The following is a 21,836-nucleotide window of genomic DNA, read 5'->3' on the forward strand; positions in this document are numbered from 1 at the left end:
CGCAATATGACGGACAGATACGGTGGCAAAAAGGGGGGGGGGGTGTACGGTCATTAATGACGTATTCATTCGCCAAAATGTTGATCAGCTTGGTAAATCAAATGATTTATAACCTTTGTAAATCACGTATTCATTGTAGTTTTAAATACATACAAGTAACACAATAACACTAAAGCCAATTTACGTGTTACTCCAAACACAGACAAGAAAGAAACTTTCTTCCTTGGCATGTGCAAGAAATACATGTATATTTCTTTTATGTGTAAGAAATGCATGTGTATGTGCAAGAAAATACGCCCTGTCTGTGCTGCTGGATAATAAACATTAGAGCTAGCTGCATATGGTATGGTATACTCCTTCGGAGGATGTGGTGGCCCTGAAAAGGGCCGTTTTGTTTGGGTGTAAAGACCGAGAGATTATTTTTTCTCAGCCTTCTTAGCTTTAGGCTTCTTGGTAGCCTTCTTTGGAGTTTTCTTAGGCACTGCCTTCTTCACTGGTGCCTTCTTAGGCTTCTTGGCTTTGACTGATTTCTTGGGAGTCTTTTTCTTCTCACCAGCCTTCTTGGTAGATTTCTTAGGCGATTTCTTGACCTTCTTTGGTGTCTTCTTGACCTTGGGTTTCTTCGCAGGCTTCTTCTTAGGAGCGGCCTTCTTTGCTGGTTTCTTTTTGGGTTTCTCTGGGAGCTTACCGATTCTGAGACGACCAGTCACTCCCGTAGCTGAGGAGCCTTTGGGACGGACCAATACACCAGACTCGGTACCAGCTTTGATAGCACGGCGAAGACTAGACGTGAGATGAGAAGGACTGACGGTAGGATAGTGTGACAGAATGTACGCCTTGATAGCTTGGACGGAACTACCATTCCTGTCTTTCAGTGCCTTGATAGCTTCTACGACCATGTCCAATGTTTTTGGATGAGTTGGAGGGGAAATCTTTTTGGTCTTCTTCACTGGTGCGGATTCTGCCATGGCGAGGTTTTACAGTTGTAGTTTGCGAGCAAACGATAATCACAATGATCAACTATGGAATACTGTTGACGCAGAATACAACGCCCTTTATCTACCCATCGCGAACGTCGGAGGAAACAGTGGTGTGAAAACAGCACCAACACCACCGTTGGCCTTTTGACCCTCACGTTTGTGTTTCTTTCCGTCAATATAGTGTCAAATTACACAAATATTGCTCCTTAAAAACAGTTTGTTACACAACACCTAGCAAGAACATATTCTCAGCTTCAGTTCTATATACAGAAATTACCACAAATGTAATTCTCCAACGAGAATTCGATTGATTTGTTGCACTACCACGACCAACACACACTCAGGATTGGCCATACCATGATTGGCAACGTACACGGTCCCCTCTTATTCATCGGAGACTTACAAACTCGTTTGTTTTATCCCAAACGTCACTTCACAGTTTACAATAACCAAACCAAACGCGAAATGTACTGTGTTATAGATTATATACTGTTGTCAATCCGAGCGCCAACTAATCTCTCGTCAATTTTAACGTATCACACTGTAATCGTACTGACCCATTCGGCCTCTCATTCGGCCTATGCTCATTCCATTTCGGATCGCGAGGCGTGGGAGATATTTATCCCTGATATATCACTAGCTTTGAATCTATCGTGCAATGTGTTATGAGAAAATAAGGTATCCTTGAATTAGCATTAGTTTAAAACATACAATTTACTAGTATAATTTGTGTTGGTCAAAATAGGAAAGAATGGTTTCTGTGTTCCCCATTTTCCCATATTTCGACAATCATACTCTTCCGGTATTTCAGTTTTCATTCCTAGTCTATTTTAGCAGGTAGAAAAAATACAATGGTAACTTGTGCTGAATCACACAGACAAGGAAACTATTGACCAAATCATCTAGAAAGACCTAGTCTTGTAGTAAGACCTCGGATCTGTTCGGAAGATTGTCGAACAAAAGCCGAAGGATGAGAGTACCCGAACTTTAACCGTAGACAGTGGAGTTCCTCTGTCTATGCTTGTGTACAGTATTAGCTAGCGGACAGTAGACTAACAATGACATTGCTTGACACAAAACTAGCGAAATTCGTACATGTATCACCTAACTCAACTTTTTTTTAAAATTACAGTTATGTCACTAAGGAAAATAAATGTTAACAGTTATGCGGACATCTTGGATAAAATCTATGAAGGCACCAAAAATAGAACAATTGCAACGACCAATATGAATGCTAGTAGCAGGTAAGGTCACAGCTATATAGGCCTACTCTACAGCATGTAGATGATGGCAGTGGGTAGGAGAGAACATATCGTAGCAAGTAGGGAACCTCTTAAACGCCAGTACCCGGTATTCTGGTCTGAGGAAGTAGTTCCAGGTAATAATGACAATATAGAAAGATGGCTAGTAGCGGGTAGGGAGAGCAATGGGTACGTTCAGAATAAAAAACCGTTTGCGATCCGTTAACTAGACTGTCCACGGCACTGGATCTGCGAAAACACTAGCTCTCTTCAACCATGGATCTATAACTGAGATCTCCGTTATAGATCCATACTTCTACTATGATTCTTCGGTGATAGTTAGCGTAGTCACAGATCAGGATTATGGACAATCTAGCTAGCGGATCGCAAATGTTTTTTATCCTGAACTCGCCCACTATAAAAGATCACACAACCAATTCCATGTATTTTTGATAAACGTTAGCAACAGCTAGGGGTGATGACACCCAGTGTCTCAGACCACTCTATAGTGGTGTGCGCCAATATGAGCGTGTAGTGTCATTTTGCACATGACAAAAAAAATATTTGTACAGGTTGGCGTGGGGGAAGGGGGAGGGTTTTGTCATTTTGAGAAGTTCACTATTCAACCTTCAAAACTCCTATTTCCCACGAAGTCTCCTTGTATTTTTAGTATAAGACTATGTTATTGTCATTCATGCTTGATGCGGATACTAGTGTGATTTTATTGAGCACTTTTTATTTTCCCATCACCAGTTCTATTTGAGTGTAAAGTAGGGACGTCCTTATCATCTCTTCCCTTGTGGAATCGGATGAGAAGAGCGCCCACAACGGCTAATCTCTTATGTTTGGGGATCGAAAGGGATAACAAGAGCGCCCACAACGGTTGATCCTTAAGTCTACCGTTCTATCTGTTCTCATGTGTCTTATCGTATGTTTTATTTTGTTTTATTAATAGCCGAGCACACACCGTTGTCACGGTGACTGTGGTACAACAACATGAACAGAATGGCCAAAATATGACAAAAACCTCCATAATCAATCTAGTAGATTTGGCCGGCAGGTAAGTAAGTGAATGAGATGTTGAAGTTCAACTTCACAGAAATGGTGTCTGTGGTCTATCATTTACATTTCAGGAATTATGGAATTTCAGAAGAAGATGTTACAAGTACAGTCATAGACCGATAGCGCAATAGATAAGATATAACATCTTGTGTACAGGGTATAGGAAATAGTTTGTAGTTTGAATTCGGTCTGCTGACTTATCGCCCTCTATCGGTTCACTATAAATCATACTAACCAGGTGGTGTTTGATTAATTGGTGTTTACCGACTAGTTAGTTGATTGGTTAGCGGACAACTAACCAGGTCCAGTGTTTGGTTGGTTAGTGTTTACCGACTAGTTGGTGCATAGGTTGGCCAGTAACTAACCAGATATTTGATTGGTTGGCCCGGCTATGCCAGCTTGTTGGTTGATTGATTGTGGTTGAGTGGTTTATTGGTTGAATTAATGAGTGTGGGTTGATCGATTTCAAGTTCTGTAATGGGTTGCTTCACAAATGTTTGGTAGCGACTGGTTACTTATGATGAGATGATCGATGACTCGATTCCGAGGTTCAAAGTTGATTAGTTAGCAGTTTTGGCATTGTTCAGTGTTTGGTAGGTTATATGTTTTCCGCTTACATCATGGAGTGATCTACTGATGGATCGATAATGGTTAGTTTATTCATCCAGTGACAAATCCCTAATGAATGTTTCATCTAGAAAAATAATTGTTACGAACGCTGCAAACCAGTCTCGCATTTGTTCCCATTTAATGAATTGAATTTATCACCTGTAGTGAGCGAATCGGTAAATCGGGAGCTGAAGGTGACCGACTGGAAGAAGCCAAATCAATCAACAAATCATTGTCTGCCTTGGGAAATGTCATCAAGGCTCTAGTTAGCGTTGGAGCCGGCAAGAATGCTCACAGTACGTGGTAGGCTTTCACAACATTTGTTAGCTCTATCTATCTATCTATCTATCTATCTATCTATCTATCTATCTATCTATCTATCTATCTATCTATCTATCTATCTATCTATCTATCTATCTATCTATCTATCTATCTATCTATCTATCTATCTATCTATCTATCTATCTATCTATCTATCTATCTATCTATCTATCTATCTATCTATCTATCTATCTATATATCTATCTATCTATCTATCTATCTATCTATCTATCTATCTATCTATCTATCTATCTACCTATCTATCTACCTACCTACCTACCTACCTACCTACCTACCTACCTACCTACCTACCTACCTACCTACCTACCTACCTACCTACCTACCTACCTACCTACCTACCTACCTACCTACCTACCTATCTATCTATCTATGAAAATATTAACATTGGGAGAGGTTTTAAGAGGTTTTCGTAGAATCGTTTACCGGTACTGTACTGTACTAGGAAAGCGATTCTTATGTGGTCAGTAATTTTTCGAATTATATTATATTTTAGTTCCCTACAGAGACTCCAAGCTAACCATGCTTCTACAGAATGCCCTTGGTGGTAATAGTAAGACAATTATGGTAAGAATTGATGTTATACATTTTTATCACATTGCTTGTACTTTTTATGACCGCCAAAATTAGGATGACCAGGACATCAGATTTGCAAGGAAGTTGCCACATTTGTACCGATGTAGTCTGAAAGGTCCAGCAGTTGGTCCCCTTATGAGAAAGTGTATTAGTGGAGGGAACGTCTGGGTCTTTGAGGCTAGTATGGATGATGTTCGAAGGGGAATGTCACGCCACGAAATAATTGTTTCCACATCATTCACATAATTTTCACTAGGTTGCCAAGAAGCACCTAATTGCCCATTGTACAATGCAAACTGGAAGTGGAGAATATAGCACCCTATAGTGTTGAATCTTTTTTTCAGAAAAAATCATGAATATTAAGTGTGCATCTGATATATATTCATATATGCTAAGACCCATGAGACAATGATATTCCACATAAAGAAATATAGAGGTGAAAAAGAGTGTATATCACCATAGAAGTATAACTCACGTGAATCCCATTATGATGATAACATTGTAGTGTTTGAATATTTTGCCCTTCTTCCTTTCAGATAGCGGCAATTAGTCCAGCTGATGATAATTATGAAGAAACATTATCAACTCTCAGATTTGGTAAGTACTGTAAAAAATGGTAAAATCCAAATAAATGTGAGGTAACAATTCAAATCATAACAATAATGTTTATTCTCCAATGTGATAACAACGGGTCATAATTGTTATGAATACACGACATAACTGCATTTACATAACAAAGGGGGTCACAGCAATAGTAAAACTAGTCTAGCTTGAACCCTCAGACAGAGACAGATAGGGAGAGACAGACAGACAGATAGACAGACAGACAGACAGACAGACAGACAGACAGAGAAGTATTCTGAAAACAACTCTCTGAGAGTAAATGTGACGTGAGCTTTCGGAAACTACTTTCTTTTATCAGATGTTAGATTCCCTGTTAGATCCACTAAAACAGGTAGTGTGGGATATTGTTATCGGAATATTTCTTACGGCTAGCTACACCTAAATATATACTTACGTTGAAATAGAGACATTGTAGAAGTTGTTAGAAGAAAACACCCATCAGTCTACAGTCAAATCCACATAATTCAAACACAAAGCCTTTTAGAGGAAGTTCAACTTAATTTACAATCAACAACTACAAATCAAAATTGGGTTGTTGCAGGGAATGTGATAACAGGTACATGGACATCTGGTATGTGATTACAGCCAATAGTTTAATTCACACCTTTGGTTGTAAAGTATTCTCACATTACAAGCAATAACTGCACATTTTTGTCTGTTACAGCCAATAGGGCCAAGGAAATCAAGACAAGAGCGGTTATCAACGAGAGTCCAACAGACAAACTAATCCGAGAACTGAAAGCAGCGAACGAACGACTGAAGAAACAGCTACAGGGGAACGAGGGTGTCAAAGATTCTGGTATAATCTCTTTTTTATCTACAAGTCTACTTTTTCCCAAGGAAAGTTTGTTGCACATATTGGTCACCCTTTAGAATGACTGACTATGTACTAACATTACAGTTATGTTGGACCCGGTCATAGCAAGCTTCATTAATTATTATCTCTAATAAAGGGTGTATCTAATCCCTTGAAAAGTGGCACAAACTGAGTTTATAAACTTTTTACTCAAGTGAACATACTTCAGTAAAACGACATTCCAGTGTAATATAAATGTCGATGCGCATCCTCTATAACATTATGATTGTCATCTGGCATTGTTAGAACTGTTGCAGTAGATTGTAAAGTAGGAATTTCCCGAAGTTCCACATTTTTTATACGTATGATGAATTACGTCATCGGATCGTTTATGAGTTATATCTTAATACCAGGTTTGAGTTCAGTTAATTGCAAGTGATGGTTAAGTGTGCTTCAGTAAGTAGAATAATGCGAGTACCTTTTACTTTTTGTAAATATGCAGCAAAAACTACGTTTAAACACGTGTAAACTCTGCCTGTACACCTTTAGTGATGTAACACTCCGCTGATGTGACGGCACGTGATTACAAAATGAGCAGTTGTTGGTTTTTTTTTACACAGATGAACAGACTGAAGGAATAAGAACGATGTTAGAGGAGCAGATTCAACGTAATCGTGAATTGATGGAAATGGAAGCTGTGTGGAAAAGGAAACTAGCCGAAGTTGAATCAGCAAGCCAGGTTGGTCATGAGCAATAATTGCCTTATTTAAATGTTCAGGATGTAGGATATTACAATAAGTCGTCATAACTAACGAAAGTTTCAAAAAATATTCCAGTGACGGCTAATACAGCTTTAATTACTGTAATGTTGATATCTCACAGTATTAGGGAAAGTAAGGGAATATGTATTGTTGTGTGTTTTTTCAACAGGCAAAGATTGAACATGAAAAGGAGAAACAGGAACAAATGAAAATCACCCCACATTTATGGAATCTGAATGAAGATCCTTCATTAACTGGGGTTATCGTACATTTTATTCCGCAAGGTGAGTTGTTATACAACACGTTTCAATTTACCGTTCATTGGCTCTGTTTGATACAACCACGAATAAAATAAACCAAAAAGAAACTGCACATGCTACCAGGGTAGGATGACAAGATGGAATGAACACACTGTCAGTGCCTTGGGACATTTGTCTAATGATGAACTGAACTAGCCTACCACCTAGCTGCAATAATTGTAGGGTATGATGTGATTTTGAGGGCTTTTTCGTCTGTTTTTGTGCCTTTTTTCATTCCGACGTTTAACCCGAATCAAACGCTACAATTCCTCTAATGCAAATGCAAATAGACGGAACCGATTCAGATCTGAATCGCAAAGTTTGGCGTGGGAACGAAAAAAGGCACAAAAACAAACGAAAAAGCCCTCAAAATCACACCAAACGCTACAATTATTGCAGCTACGTACCACCAAGAACGAATCAAATGCAGACATTAAAACATTGGCACTCATGTGTCTGCGTCTAGTTGTAGTACGTGTTTTGATAGAAAGGAATTTCCATTTAGCATATGCAGCTTGTTGGTTTCTGCATGGTTATGTCAAACAGTCAGTGAACGGTAAATGGGAACGGGCTGTAATACTGTGTAGGGAAGATTTTATTGCCCTAAAATCGTTTTCATAAATTATCTCCCCAAATATGCTCATCCCAAAACAAAATACGCTCGATATCTGCGCAGTTATTGTGAACGGTCATGTAAATTTGCATATGCATGAGACAATTAGTGATGCACGTGCTGTGATAGGAACTTATGAGTTCTGTTTAGAAGATACGCATGCGTCGGTTGTTTACGGTGCTAGGGTGTCGTCTGGTCGGCTTCGTGTTGGAAATGTAAAATACTTGATAAAGTTAGATGATAACATCTGAAAATGAGTGAAGGAGTTTCAACAAGAAGTGGACAGAGGAAAACCGAACATGAAAGAGTTGAAAGACGAATTGACGAAATGCTACAACTGTCCGAAGAACAACTGAGGGCGTGACCATGGATCTATTGGGCTTGACCAACTCGGCAAAGATGGCGACGAACTTGCACGAGCCGTGTAGCTTCCTGAAGAAGAAATAAATAGGCTGACAGTGAAGCTGTTGTTGGAAATTAGAGAGGACATTGCCAACATGGGACATTTAAACAGTCGTGTGACTATTAATGTTGAAAAGAAAGTGGAGGATATCGAAGCGTCGCTAAAACATGTGTATGAAAGTCTAGAAGAACTTGAATGTAAATATGCCAAATAACAGGTGGTCGGCAGTCGGGAATTTCATGACATTAAGGTAAAAACTGTGTAAAAGTGAACAAAGTATGAAACGAATGGAAGAGAGATGTGAAGATATGGAAAATCGTAATCGTAGAATTAATTTTAATTTTAAGAATATTGCTGAAGGGGCTGAAAAAAGTCGTTGGTTGTGTGAACGTTCTTCCAGTTTTATCACTGACCGCATACATCATCAGTACATGCGTTTGGGCGGTGTCAGTGAACAAGTTGGCGCGTGGCATGATACAGCGCGCTAGCGAGCTTGCACACATAGTTCCAAAGTTATTTTTTTTAAAATATAAATTCGGCTCCTAGAGATATTTAATGGTCGTCAAGTGTAAGTTACGGATCATGTCAGCAAAAAACGTGGCCGACGAAACTCCGGGAAGAAACTTCTGAAAGTGTTGTACTAGTAAGTTCCTGCTTCCCTTGCTGAACAGAATGAAAATGGTTCATCCGTGAAAGAACTGGCCGTGAAAGACATTGCGAAGCGAAGGGGGTAATGTTTGTGCCGTAGCAAACGTATGGTATATTTGCTGAATATTGAATAGGGACGTGACTTTTGTAATTAGAAGGGACAGGTGCGGATGTTTCATCCTAATGAATATGCCCTTTATTTGCACCGCAGACAACAGGTGTTAATTTTTATTTTTCTCCTTTGGGTATGAACTGGGAGATTTTTTTAGTGTTTTTTTCTTCTTTGTGTTTTTGCCATTTTTTCTTCTGTTTTCGTTAAGATGTGTTTTTTTTTCTGGTTACGTGCTCGTCCCATTTTGTCTGTTTTTGTTGGTACTCAATTTTGGCGCGAAAGTTCATTGAAAATAGACGAGATCACGCTAAAACGTGAGCGAGATGTCTGTCAGCGTACTACCCGTACGCGTTTCAAAATGCTGCATGCGTTACTACTTTTGCGGATTTTGACGGGATTGGGACACCTCTGAACATTTCTTGGGTTGTGAAGGCTCCGTAATTAATTAATTAATTAATGTTGGAGTTAGGAAATGTCCAATTTTTTGGCAGGTAAGTCGTAATTTAGCAGAAATTCCACCCAACTTTGCGATTCGGATCTGAATCACCTTCCACCCAACTGTGCGAATTATATGTGAATCGCCTCCGTCTATTTAAAATAGTTTGCTTCCAGTTAAACATCGGAACGGGAAAAAAAAGCACAAAACAGAAGAAACAAATTTCTTTAAAACCCTCAAAATCAAAACAATCGCTGAATTATTGTAGTTACTTCGCATCCATTGCGTTAACATTACACTAGCTCTGGATGTATGAGGTTCGACACGTCTCTAGCTCTGGATGTATATGCTACGAGGTTCGACACGTGAAGTCTAGTATAGCGTATGCATCCTGAGCTAACGTCATACGAATTGTGGCGTTCGTTTCCAGTTAACATCGAAACGAAAAAAAAGCACAAAAACCCTAGAAAAAATAAACCCAAAACCGAAACGAATTGTACAATTATTGCAGCTATACCTCGTTAGTTGAGAATATGGGTTACTGGTTATACTGGGGATGTTTGAACTATAGGAGTTTGTTATTAAATTAAATATAAGACTAGGGAATTTACCTAGCTGCAATAACAATAATAAAAAAATAAGTATTTACAATACTTTTGTATTCTTTTTTATATTTTATTTTGTGTGACTCAAACATTTTCGTTTTACATTTTATTTGTTTACTGGGTTTGCAAAGAAAAACATGTATAGTGGAGGACCGAGAGCGACAGAGTGAAACTGCTAGTTAGTATTACTGCAGTTAGGAGATATCGAAAGCAAATACTTTGTTTAGTTGCATGTTCTTTATTGCCTCCAGAATACAATTTTCCTCCGTAAAGCACAGGGAACAGGCCGATGTACATCCATAAGTTAGATCATAGACCCTCAACCCAGGGTGGGGAGGGTCTATGGTCAGATCAGTAGATGTTTACACTCACTGTGCAATGTGTTAATTGGGCAATTAGCCCTGATTTTGCTCTAGGATTAGCAATCAACTAATTAATGCAAAGTTGGTAAACTCAGTGATAATGGTAGGAAATTGGAAAAAACTGAGAGGAAACAATATTTAAAACTTTATTTGAAATATAGAGAAAATAATATTAGAAATCTGCAAAATCACGAGAGCAAAACCATTTCTTCGTCTTGTTTCCTGTGCATAAGCTCAGAGTTTCAGATTCTAATCATTTAACATCTCTGTTATTTTAACAGGTGAGACTAGAGTTGGAAACAACAAAGCTAACCCTACACCAGAGATACTGTTAAATGGATTGAGGTAAGAAAGCTGTTACTAAGGCCAAAAAAAAAGTTTGTTTCCGATAACATGGCCTCAGAAAATAGGGTAGGTAGGTTAGGATTTTATTTTATTTTATCTTTTTAATTGTTTGTATTTTTGACAAATGAAATGTCGATTGGAATCTGAATACCCCTTCTGTGATAGTTTGATAAAATGTTTAGACATCGCTGGGGAAAGAAAGCAGACATGCAAGAAGGTTAATACTCTTTCTCCTAGTGGGGTATTTGTTTGTATACAAGTACCTACTAGTTGGGAGAAAGAGGATTTTAAGAAGACAGAATTTCTGATCTTTTTGTTTTATGTGTTTTAAAAAAAATGTTTAAGGTCAGGAGGCTTAAACTAATTATTGGAAACACATTTTTTTCACAGTGCATCGATATCTGTTGCCATTCAATAAATTATTAAGACACATATATAACATGTATGTACTGGCAACTCTGATCTGGGATGCAAGTACTAATAAAGCATCAACATGGCAATGAATTCTATAGCATTTATACCAAGATTTAAACAAAAGTAATCACTACTTGGCCTGTGAGGGCCAGTAATTTGTTTAATATGTCTATAACTAGTACTGGTGACTTTGTGATCTGGAATGAAATTAATACAGATACCATGGGCATTGCAATAAACTTGAATGCTATAGCATGTGTAACAAGGTGAAAACAAAAGTAATCACAACTCGGCCTGTGAGGGCATGTAATTTGTTTAAAGGGGCACAAGCTGAGTTTAAACTTTTCAAGAGTAGATTTTGCTGTATTTTTAAAAGGTACTTTACAGTATTGTACTTACTGAAGCAAACTTAGCCACCACTTGCAATTGATTGAACTCAAACCTGGTATTAGGGTATAACTCAAAAATGATCCAATGATGTAATTTATCATACGCATAAAAAAATGTTCAGGAAATCCGTACTATGCAATCAACTGTTCTAACAATGTCAGAAGACAATTGTTGTGTTATAGAAGACATACACAGACATTGACATACTGGAATGTGGTTTTATGCATGTAATTTCACTTGAGTAAAAAGCTTATAAACTCAGATTGTGCCCCCCCCCCTCTCTCTCTCTCTCTCTCTCTCTCTCTCTCTCTCTCTCTCTCTCTCTCTCTCTCTCTCTCTCTCTCTCTCTCTCTCTCTCTCTCTCTCTCTCTCTCTCTCTCTCCCTCCCTCCCTCCCTCCCTCCCTCCCTCCCTCCCTCCCTCCCTCCCTCCCTCCCTCCCTCCCTCCCTCCTCTCTCTCTCTCTCTCTCTCTCTCTCTCTCTCTCTCTCTCTCTCTCTCTCTCTCTCTCTCTCTCTCTCTCTCTCTCTCTCTCTCTCTCTCTCTGTATGTATGTATGTTTATTACTAAGCTCCGATCTTGTCATAACTGTTCGTGTATATCTCTGTGTGTTTGGTAGTATTCTACAGGAGCACTGTATTATCATTAATGATAGAAGTATTGTACAGATCAAACCATGCAGTAAAGCTAAAATAACTCTGAATGGAAAACTACTGACGGAGGAGAAAAAACTACACCACAATGATAGGTATGTATTAAATGTTATTGATTAGAAAACAAAACAAGATATGGTCTGAAAATCTTCCCGAATATTAGATTTTCATGAGCCAAGGCTTGAGAAAAACCTTTGTGGTGTTGAAGTTGATGTTTTATAAAATCATAGTTATTTCCTATTAAAATGAATTCTACATTTATATGCATAAAACTATAAATGTGAAAAATTAAGAATCTCAGGTCATCAAAAGGTAGGCCTACTACATTTTGTTTGTTCCACATTAGCATCATTTTATCTAGTATGAAATGCTTGCGTGTGTTCATAATTTCGGGAATGAAAACGTTTAAGTACAAGGTGATGAATTTTGAAGTGTTCCCTCTGATTTGTTAGAAAGCAATGGAAAAGTTTGCACATGTTGATACACATATATTGCAATTTAAAACCAGTTGTGCATGTTTCAGAACAGTGAAACGTTTGCAAGAGCTGCAAGTCCATGATGTATATGCGACAAAATAAGGTAGTAAATTTATGGCCGCATATATCTGCTGTTCACCATGTTTTGCACTTACACTTGTAGAACAACAAGAGAAAATTGCGCAACAAATCAGAAATATTTTTCTATGATATTGGACAAGTTCAGCATAAAATGGTTGCAATCCATTAGCTAATATGACCACGTCGCTGGTGCTGTGCTTAGCCAGCTCATGTCTTGCTAATGCAGTTACAGTGTCAGCAACTTGGACATTTTTAGCTAGCGATTGCAAACCGTTTTTATACTGAACTCATCCATGATGTGCCAATAATAATAATTATGTAACCACTGTCTTCATTTAGAGTCCTGATTGGATCCAACCATCTTTATGTGTTACATCATCCACAAGACTTGGCCATGAACATGGAAACGGGAAAGACAGATGAAAAGGTCACATATGAAAAGGCGCAAGAAGAAATCACTGAAAATTTAGGATTTCATCTTGGGAGTAAGGATAAATCAAAAGGTGAGTTTTACTCCATCAATTCGCATTGTATTGATCTACATCAGTAGGCAAACTGTACAACCCGTTTCGAGTTACATTCACAGTCTCTGTTGATGCAACCACGCAGAAACCAATAACAAATCTGCACATTGCCTATATCTAGTTGCAGTACATTTAAATGATTCATTTCACAATAGAAAGCATGTAGTAAGAAATTGCAATCATTATCTTAAAGTGTAGAATATGCAGTTTAACATTTTCTGCATGGTAGTATCAAAAAGAGCCGGTAAACTTTAACGGTATCTCGAAAAGGGCTGTACTATTATTCTGGATTCTCTCAGAGACATTTATTTTTATCGTCTTTGATTCTGTGCACACTTGATATGTGTATATTTGAAAATCTTTGTTTACTTTTCATTTAAACGGCAAGGTATAAATTTTAATACTGCATTGTGTTCTGCTTTCTTGACTTAACTTAGACTGGCACCAATCTCCATTTTTTAGGTCTCATAATCTTAAAATGTTTTGTTCTAAACTTTTTATTATTATTTTTTCTATGTTCACCTGAAAGTTTTACAATTACCCACTCAAGCTATATCACAAAAAGAACACAATTATGCTTAGTTTTAAAAAAATCAAATTAAGAATGAAAAACTTAAACAAGCAAGTTGTAGAGTTAATCTTGTTACCTATTCTGTAATTATTACATCAATCTATTTTATTTACATTAAAGGGGCACAAGCTGATTTATAAACTTTTTACGTAAGTAAAAATACTTGCATAATAACCTTGATTAAACTAGTTTAAAATTATTTTGATGTCAATGTATGCTTTCTGTAGCATTACTATTGTCTTGTGACACTGGTAAAACAATTGATTGCATAGTCAGGATTTCTTGAATATTTTTAATACATGTGATAAATTACGTCATCAGATCCATTTATGAGTTATATCTTAAAGTTGCCATATGGATGAGGATTGGGTATTTGTTTTTGATATTTAATTTATGAAACATTCTTCTTACTTGAAAAATCAATATGACACAACATTGTCTAAGTCTGTGTTCGTCACTTAATACATTGCAAAAAGCCAAAAAATGTGTGAAAATGTACGTACAATAACAAACGTTTTACACATTTATTAATCTTTTGCACTGTATTGAGTTACAAACAAGGACTTGGTATATGATAACATGTCACATTAATTTTTTCAAATAGGAAGCCATGATGAAATAGTTTTATAAAATTAAAAATCCAAAATAAATACCCAATCCTCATCCATATGGCCACTTTAATACCAGGTTTGAGTTCATTCAGTATTGCAGATGGTGGTTAAGTGTTCTACAATAAGTGCAATACTGCGAGTATCTTTTAAATATATAGTAAAACTATGTAAAATACGTATAAACTCAGCTTGTGCCCCTTTAATTTTAGGTACTCAGCTTGCATCAATTATCCACCACTAGTACAAATTTCAACTGTTTAATTGATATCATGTTTGAATGGTTCATTAACTACACATACGCTAACAGTATCCATGGTTACAGTGTACGCATTTATTTTTACAGAGGTGTTGATGCTTCGTGAAGATTTGGTTAAAACCGTACCAATGGTTAGTGAGGCTAATGCTATCAGTGAAGAACTGAACAAGAAAACGATATTTGAGATTGCACTGGTTTCACCCCATGCTAGAGAATTAAAACACGGCAGAACGCAGGTAAAGAATATATCATCACGGCACTAGTGGTATACATCATTACACTTGCATTCCATCAATAAACCATTCCAGACTGCAAACAGGAAATTGAGAATACAGCACCCTCACTCAAATTGGGGTATCGTCACCTCATAGTAAAGTTTCTTAAGAGCTTTGTCCCTTGGTATTCTGTAGAAGTGTACATCAGGGATGTTTTTCGTATTGTTCAGACATCAAGGAAAGCAGCAGTGCTCTATGATTAACCAAGTAACCTATACTATATACCCCCAGGGTACACACAGACAGGAAGTAGAGCGCCACCATGGCAAATTTTGGAAAGGCCAATAAACGGAGTACCACTAGCTCTGTAAACAGGCCTGCCACTGGTAACTTTTGTCCAGATAAATGTATATTCAAGTTGTACTTTCGTCAAAGATTATAGCAGAGCATGATTGGGCTGAATCAAATGCATATAAGTGCATCTGTTCTGCAATGCCATCTGATCGATGCATTAAGTGTATAAGTACTTATGCCAACATTACAACACATTAAGTGGACCCACTTATACCAACATTACAACACATTAAGTGGACCCACTTATGCCAACATTAAAGTGCACACTGTTCTATAAATTCGCCTGTAAAAGCTCATTTTGTAAATTGGAAGTATTATATGTATATTGTAAGTCTGCAATTTCTTCCGCTGCGAATATTATCTTGAAAAACACATGTTGTTTGCACTTTGTAATATCTTGTATTTCTCTCTGATATCACTTTCCCAGGTTAATGTCATCATGAAGAACCCAGACAATGGTACTCAGTTTATGTGGAGTAGAGACAAATTTTTAAATAGAAAATATATTATGCAAGAAATGTACCAGAGTTTTATGGAAGGAGATAAAGATTGGGATGTTGAAAAGGTAACACCATAAATAATTCTCTACAGGTAATCAATGAAGTCTTCAGTTTACGAAGATAGACACAAACTAAAACTTAATGACATATATGTTGATATTACTACTCTGGCAACTGAGGTGTTGGATTACTAAGATAGACACAACTAAAACTAAAACTATTGTTATGACATGTTGATATTACTACTCTGGCAACTGAGGTGTTGGATTACTAAGATAGACACAAACTAAAACTATTGTTGTGACATGTTGATACAACAGTGATAAGCTATTGAATGGATAATGGTTTAATTATAGTCTCAGTAGGGTGGCTCTTTGAATTCCATAAACTTGCAGTGCTGTTTCGGGACTTCCAGTGTTATACTAACTTGATCACAGGGTAGACTAGCACCACAGATGCACCGCTATCACCCATTGGTGTAATCTACCACATTGAACAACAATAGTTTTAGTCTGTGTCAATCTTAGTAAACCAAAGACTCGATTACCAGCGTCATACTTATGCTAGTCATTACACCATGTCTGACATCCACAGTTGCTTGTAAGGAGCCATACCTTTAGTATAAAGACTCAAAAATGTTTATCAGCTTGATAGATAACATGAATTACAATAGAAATTTGTCTATGTTGGTAAGCCATGAATCGAATTGAACTTTTGTTCCAAACACAAACTTGAAACTTTTACCTGAAATTTTCAACTGCACACTTCATTCTTTTGTTAACAGATTGACTGTGTGACAACATTACAATGCACTTTGTCAACAGATTGACTGTGTGACAACATTACAATGCACTTTGTCAACAGATTGACCGTGTGCCAACATTACAATGCACTTTGTCAACAGATTGACTGTGTGACATTACAATGCACTTTGTCAACAGATTGACCGTGTGCCAACATTACAATGCACTTTGTCAACAGATTGACCGTGTGCCAACATTACAATGCACTTTGTCAACAGATTGACTGTGTGCCAACATTACAATGCACTTTGTCAACAGATTGACTGTGTGACAACATTACAATGCACTTTGTCAACAGATTGACTGTGTGACAACATTACAATGCACTTTGTCAACAGATTGACCGTGTGTCAACATTACAATGCACTTTGTCAACAGATTGACTGTGTGCCAACATTACAATGCACTTTGTCAACAGATTGACTGTGTGACAACATTACAATGCACTTTGTCAACAGATTGACCGTGTGACAACATTACAATGCACTTTGTCAACAGATTGACCGTATGCCAACATTACAATGCACTTTGTCAACAGATTGACTGTGTGACAACATTACAATTCACTTTGTCAACAGATTGACCGTGTGCCAACATTACAATGCACTTTGTCAACAGATTGACTGTGTGACAACATTACAATGCACTTTGTCAACAGATTGACTGTGTGCCAACATTACAATGCACTTTGTCAACAGATTGACTGTGTGCCAACATTACAATGCACTTTGTTAATAGATTCCCTCAATCTGTTGACAAAGACTGACATTCCCATTTGAAAATTTCAGGTAAAATTTTCAAGTTTGTGTTTGGAACAAAAGTTCAATTCGATACTAACACGAATTGCATTTTACAAAGGTTATAATACATAGGCACTACCAATTGCTGCACTTGAAGGTGCCACAAAAATTGAAACTGACTTTCTACATTGTCCTTCATTCTTTCCATAGGCCAAAGATCCGTTTTGGGAGCCACCAGACTCTCAAGTAGATATCGGGTATTCCCATGTGTCTCTGGAGAGTCTTAGTTATATGATTGAAATGAATGAAACAGTGGTTATTACGGATTATACAGGTGTACAGAAAGGATTCCTGGCTGTCAGTATTATTCCATGCAGGGAAAATGGCACCGAGTTTGATGACAATGATGACATGTTTTGTGAACCAGAAGAACTGGTAAGTAAAATATACATTTATGTGAACATTCTTAATGTAGAATTGTTACTCGGACAAAATATGACCCTGGCAAATTGAGATCTCGGTTTATTACTTGTAAGATAGACACAAACTAAAACTAGTGTTGCTCAATGTAGTTGAATACACAAGTGGATGATAGTGGTTCTTCTGTTTTCATTGTACAAATACAACACTGGTAAACGAGCCTTTGGTTTACTAAGATAGACACAAACTAAATCTATTGTTGTTCAATGTAGTAGATGACACAAGTGGGTGATAGCAGTTCTTCTGTTGTGCAAATCTAATCACCCTGTAGTCAAGATATAGTTTTAACATTGGAAGTCCCAAAACAGTACCCTATAAGTTCATGAACTCTCAATAAAACACTGTTCGTGTCCTATGGACATTTATATGCACATGTCCACTTGAAAAAATTGCTTTCAGAGACACCTCCCCACTGAGACTATAATTAAACCAACATATATTCAAAAGCTTATCACTGTTGTATCAACATGTCACGGCAATAGTTTTAGTTTGTGTCTATCTTAAGTAAACCAAAGTGCAATTACCAGAGTGATAATTTAATTTATAATATTTGTTGACATGTGTACATCAGTTGCGTACATCATGTGTACATTAATATGTATATGTGTACATCTTTACATGTGTAGATTAATGTTGTACGTATATGTGTTCATCTATCCATATAAGTTTATTTGCATTAATACGTATGTGTGTTCATTAAGATTTGGGGGGGGGGGGGATACCATATAATTATACATATAAAAATCTGTGTTGCCTTTCTCCTTGCCCCCCCCCCCTCCCTTACTGTGGATAGGATATTGGACAAAAATTGGCATAAGCCTAAATGTTACCTGTTACTTATCTTTTCTACTAGATTGGCAAGCCTGTCTATTTCAAGTTACAAATATCTGGAGCCAGAGGTCTACCACAACAATTCAATAAGGTAAAATGCAATACCATATTATGTTAATCTTTTGGGCCCAAATATGGGTTTTAATGGACCAAGGTTGTGAACTTATACAGGGGAAGTGCCCAACTTTAGGACTAATACTACCGAGGTCCATATATCCAGAATAACCCTATAAGTATTATGATAATCTTTACAGCCTCTGATTTTTGGGTGCGGACCCAAAATCAATTTGATGGGATATGTTGCACCCTATGATACTATTTCACAAACAGGTTTATCCGCAATAGGGAACTTGCAAACTGTCATGTTGAATGTTGCATCATGGGAAATGTGATCATAAATACTAATCAATTAGTATTGTAAACAATGTTGATACATTGTTTGTAACCACAAATAATCAATTCATAGTCACCCTGATCATTGTGGGAGGTTTATTTTATCAGTAGCTCCAGATTAGGTATTACAATAACCAACAGTAATCCCATAGTCCATTGCATCTGAGCATGCTCAGTCTGGATTGCAAGTTCCCTATTGATTCATTTTGTGCAGGGTATCATTATATCTAACAACAGTTATCATATTTGTTGTGTTTTCAGAGTTTTTGCAGGTACAAATTTTACTTAGATGATACGGTGCAGAAGACGAAGGAAGTCAGTGGTACAATAAATCCTGATTATAAGTATGAACGTCTACTTAAAATCCCCTGTGTCACCAAACAGGTGAGGTACAAGATTATTAGTAACTAGAATGGTACAGTGTACTTAGTTACAGCATAGTTCAATGTAATTAAAATCCCCTGTGTCACCAAACAGGTGAGGTACTAGAATATTAGTAACTAGAATAGTATCGTTTACTTAGTTACAACATAGTCCATATGATTAAAATCCCCTGTGTCACCAAACAGGTGAGGTACTAGAATATTAGTAACTAGAATAGTGTAGTGTTAGTTACAGCATAGTCCAATCTGATTAAAATCCCCTGTGTCACCAAACAGGTGAGGTACTAGAATATTAGTAACTAGAATAGTGTAGTGTTAGTTACAGCATAGTCCAATCTGATTAAAATCCCGTGTCACCAAACAGGTGAGGTACTAGAATATTGGTAACTAGAATAGTATAGTGTACTTAGTTACAGCATAGTTCAATGTAATTAAAATCCCCTGTGTCACCAAACAGGTGAGGTACTAGAATATTAGTAACTAGAATAGTATCGTTTACTTAGTTACAGCATAGTCCAATCTGATTAAAATCCCCTGTGTCACCAAACAGGTGAGGTACTAGAATATTGGTAACTAGAATAGTATAGTGTACTTAGTTACAGCATAGTCCATATGATTAGAATCCGATGTAGTGTACACAGCGCACAGCGCGATTTGGCTGATATTCAGCTAGTCAGATGGGTGAATGGTTAGAGTGGCCGGCTTGGAATCTGCACATTGCAGGTTCGAGCCCCGTCACTGCTGTTTGTTTCTGAGTGGCTAAAGTCCTTGGGCAAGAATTGAACCATGATTGTGCCTAAGTCCACCCATATGTATAATTGGGGACCTGGTAGGATAGAGGTTGCAATGTGAATGCTTTAATCCTATGCGCTTATGAAAGCTGCAATGGATTGTATGCTCACCAGGGAGTTGAAGTGTAAAGGGTCATTGTGCCACTATAGATCCAAGCCAGGGGTAATAATAGTAAAACATTTTGAGCACCCAGACTGGGTGGGAAAGCTTTATATATAAGAACCAACATTATTATTATTAGCTATACTAATCTTTCACCTTCAACGTGCATTCTTATTTTGTAACAGTTTCTTGATTACTTAAGTGGTCAGCCAATACTAATTGAAGTGCTAGGGAGGCAATACGACAGGCCAAGATCTGTCAGGGAACCAACAGGACTTACTTTATCGATGTCTATAAGATCAACTACGGTAAGACTAATGAAGTCATAAAATATCAGTATTTTTAAACCTGCACTAGCTGCAACTAGGACATTTTTTTAAAGATGTGTTCACTAATTAGAGATTAGTCAATTACCTAAGAAAAAACCCAGCTGTTAATTAGTAATCAATATTATCTATAGGTAGTGTAGTGCAAGTTTAAATCTTGAGTGAAAGCTGGGTTTTGAATCTGTCACCATGTGAAAACTGCACTATTTGTAACTGGAGTATCATTTTGTGATCAGACAACCAACAATTTAGTCACTGAAAATTGTTAAATACCAATAAGTATAATGTACATAGTGGTCAATATTGAACACATATTGCCTGGCCATGAGGGCTAAAGCACCCGTTTATTACACCCGAGGGACTGTGAGTTACCAGAATCACATGCTAAAGCATGTGATTCTGGTAACTCACAGTCACGAGGGGGTAATGAACGGGTGCTATAGCCCGAATATAGGGAAGGCAATATGTGTTTGATAATATACCTCATGCTGTGAACTCACGGTGGTCATGTGACCATGTAATAGTTGAGGGAAATAGTCATTCTATATTCCTATCACGTGACTGATTCTAGCAAATCATGGCACAGCATTACCACTAGGTATATTATAATAATTATTATCCATAACAGTACAGAAACAGTGCAAAACCAAGACACCACTACATGTATCACCCAATTTTGTAACCTACCACCTGTGACAATAGTTTTAGTTTGTGTCTATTTTAGTTACATGACACTGTAGTTTGGTTTCCTCAGTAGTACTTCACCATAGGATTATCAGATTTGCCTTGCACACTCTGAACAAAATAATGGTCCTTTGTCTGTGCGAAAACATATCACTAGAATATCTTACCCACAGCTCTCTCTGATTTGTACTGTTGGACATCATCTCCTTGAAGTCAGACAAATCTCACCAGTGGAATAGGGTCCCGTAAAAACAATTTTGAAATTTGCAAAGTGTAGAATTGCCACTGATGAGTTTTTAAATACCCATTTTCATCAGTTCTGGTATCAATGATTTATTGTAGGAGTAGCAATTTAAAACAATTGTCAACAGGTTTTCTTGAAAGACATGCAGAATATTTGCAACAAAAGTAAGGAAAGTATATACACCAGTTATGACTCTGCCAAAGA

General features: G+C 37.3%; 2 protein-coding genes across 2 annotated transcripts in view; one reads left to right on the forward strand and one right to left on the reverse strand.

Annotated features, from left to right (window-relative positions):
- The window catches only part of LOC144451431 (kinesin-like protein KIF28), a 29,746-nt gene that overhangs the window by 5,410 nt on the left and 2,500 nt on the right, over nucleotides 1-21,836 (forward strand). The window contains exons 7-23 of the mRNA XM_078142268.1: nucleotides 2,113-2,224; nucleotides 3,177-3,281; nucleotides 4,058-4,188; nucleotides 4,728-4,798; nucleotides 5,344-5,404; nucleotides 6,096-6,230; nucleotides 6,848-6,966; nucleotides 7,158-7,272; nucleotides 10,748-10,811; nucleotides 12,233-12,361; nucleotides 13,163-13,326; nucleotides 14,873-15,021; nucleotides 15,782-15,919; nucleotides 17,608-17,832; nucleotides 18,731-18,799; nucleotides 19,363-19,485; nucleotides 20,564-20,686. Of these exons, the coding sequence (XP_077998394.1) occupies nucleotides 2,113-2,224; nucleotides 3,177-3,281; nucleotides 4,058-4,188; nucleotides 4,728-4,798; nucleotides 5,344-5,404; nucleotides 6,096-6,230; nucleotides 6,848-6,966; nucleotides 7,158-7,272; nucleotides 10,748-10,811; nucleotides 12,233-12,361; nucleotides 13,163-13,326; nucleotides 14,873-15,021; nucleotides 15,782-15,919; nucleotides 17,608-17,832; nucleotides 18,731-18,799; nucleotides 19,363-19,485; nucleotides 20,564-20,686 (2,033 nt within the window). The remainder of the gene's footprint in view (nucleotides 1-2,112; nucleotides 2,225-3,176; nucleotides 3,282-4,057; nucleotides 4,189-4,727; nucleotides 4,799-5,343; nucleotides 5,405-6,095; nucleotides 6,231-6,847; nucleotides 6,967-7,157; nucleotides 7,273-10,747; nucleotides 10,812-12,232; nucleotides 12,362-13,162; nucleotides 13,327-14,872; nucleotides 15,022-15,781; nucleotides 15,920-17,607; nucleotides 17,833-18,730; nucleotides 18,800-19,362; nucleotides 19,486-20,563; nucleotides 20,687-21,836) is intronic.
- On the reverse strand, nucleotides 417-968 carry LOC144451641 (late histone H1-like). The gene has a single exon (XM_078142535.1). It carries the CDS (start codon nucleotides 966-968, stop codon nucleotides 417-419), a length of 552 nt encoding a protein of 183 aa, XP_077998661.1.

Source organism: Glandiceps talaboti, chromosome 21 (genome assembly GCF_964340395.1).
Source record: "Glandiceps talaboti chromosome 21, keGlaTala1.1, whole genome shotgun sequence".
In the NCBI taxonomy this organism is placed as follows: domain Eukaryota; kingdom Metazoa; phylum Hemichordata; class Enteropneusta; family Spengelidae; genus Glandiceps; species Glandiceps talaboti.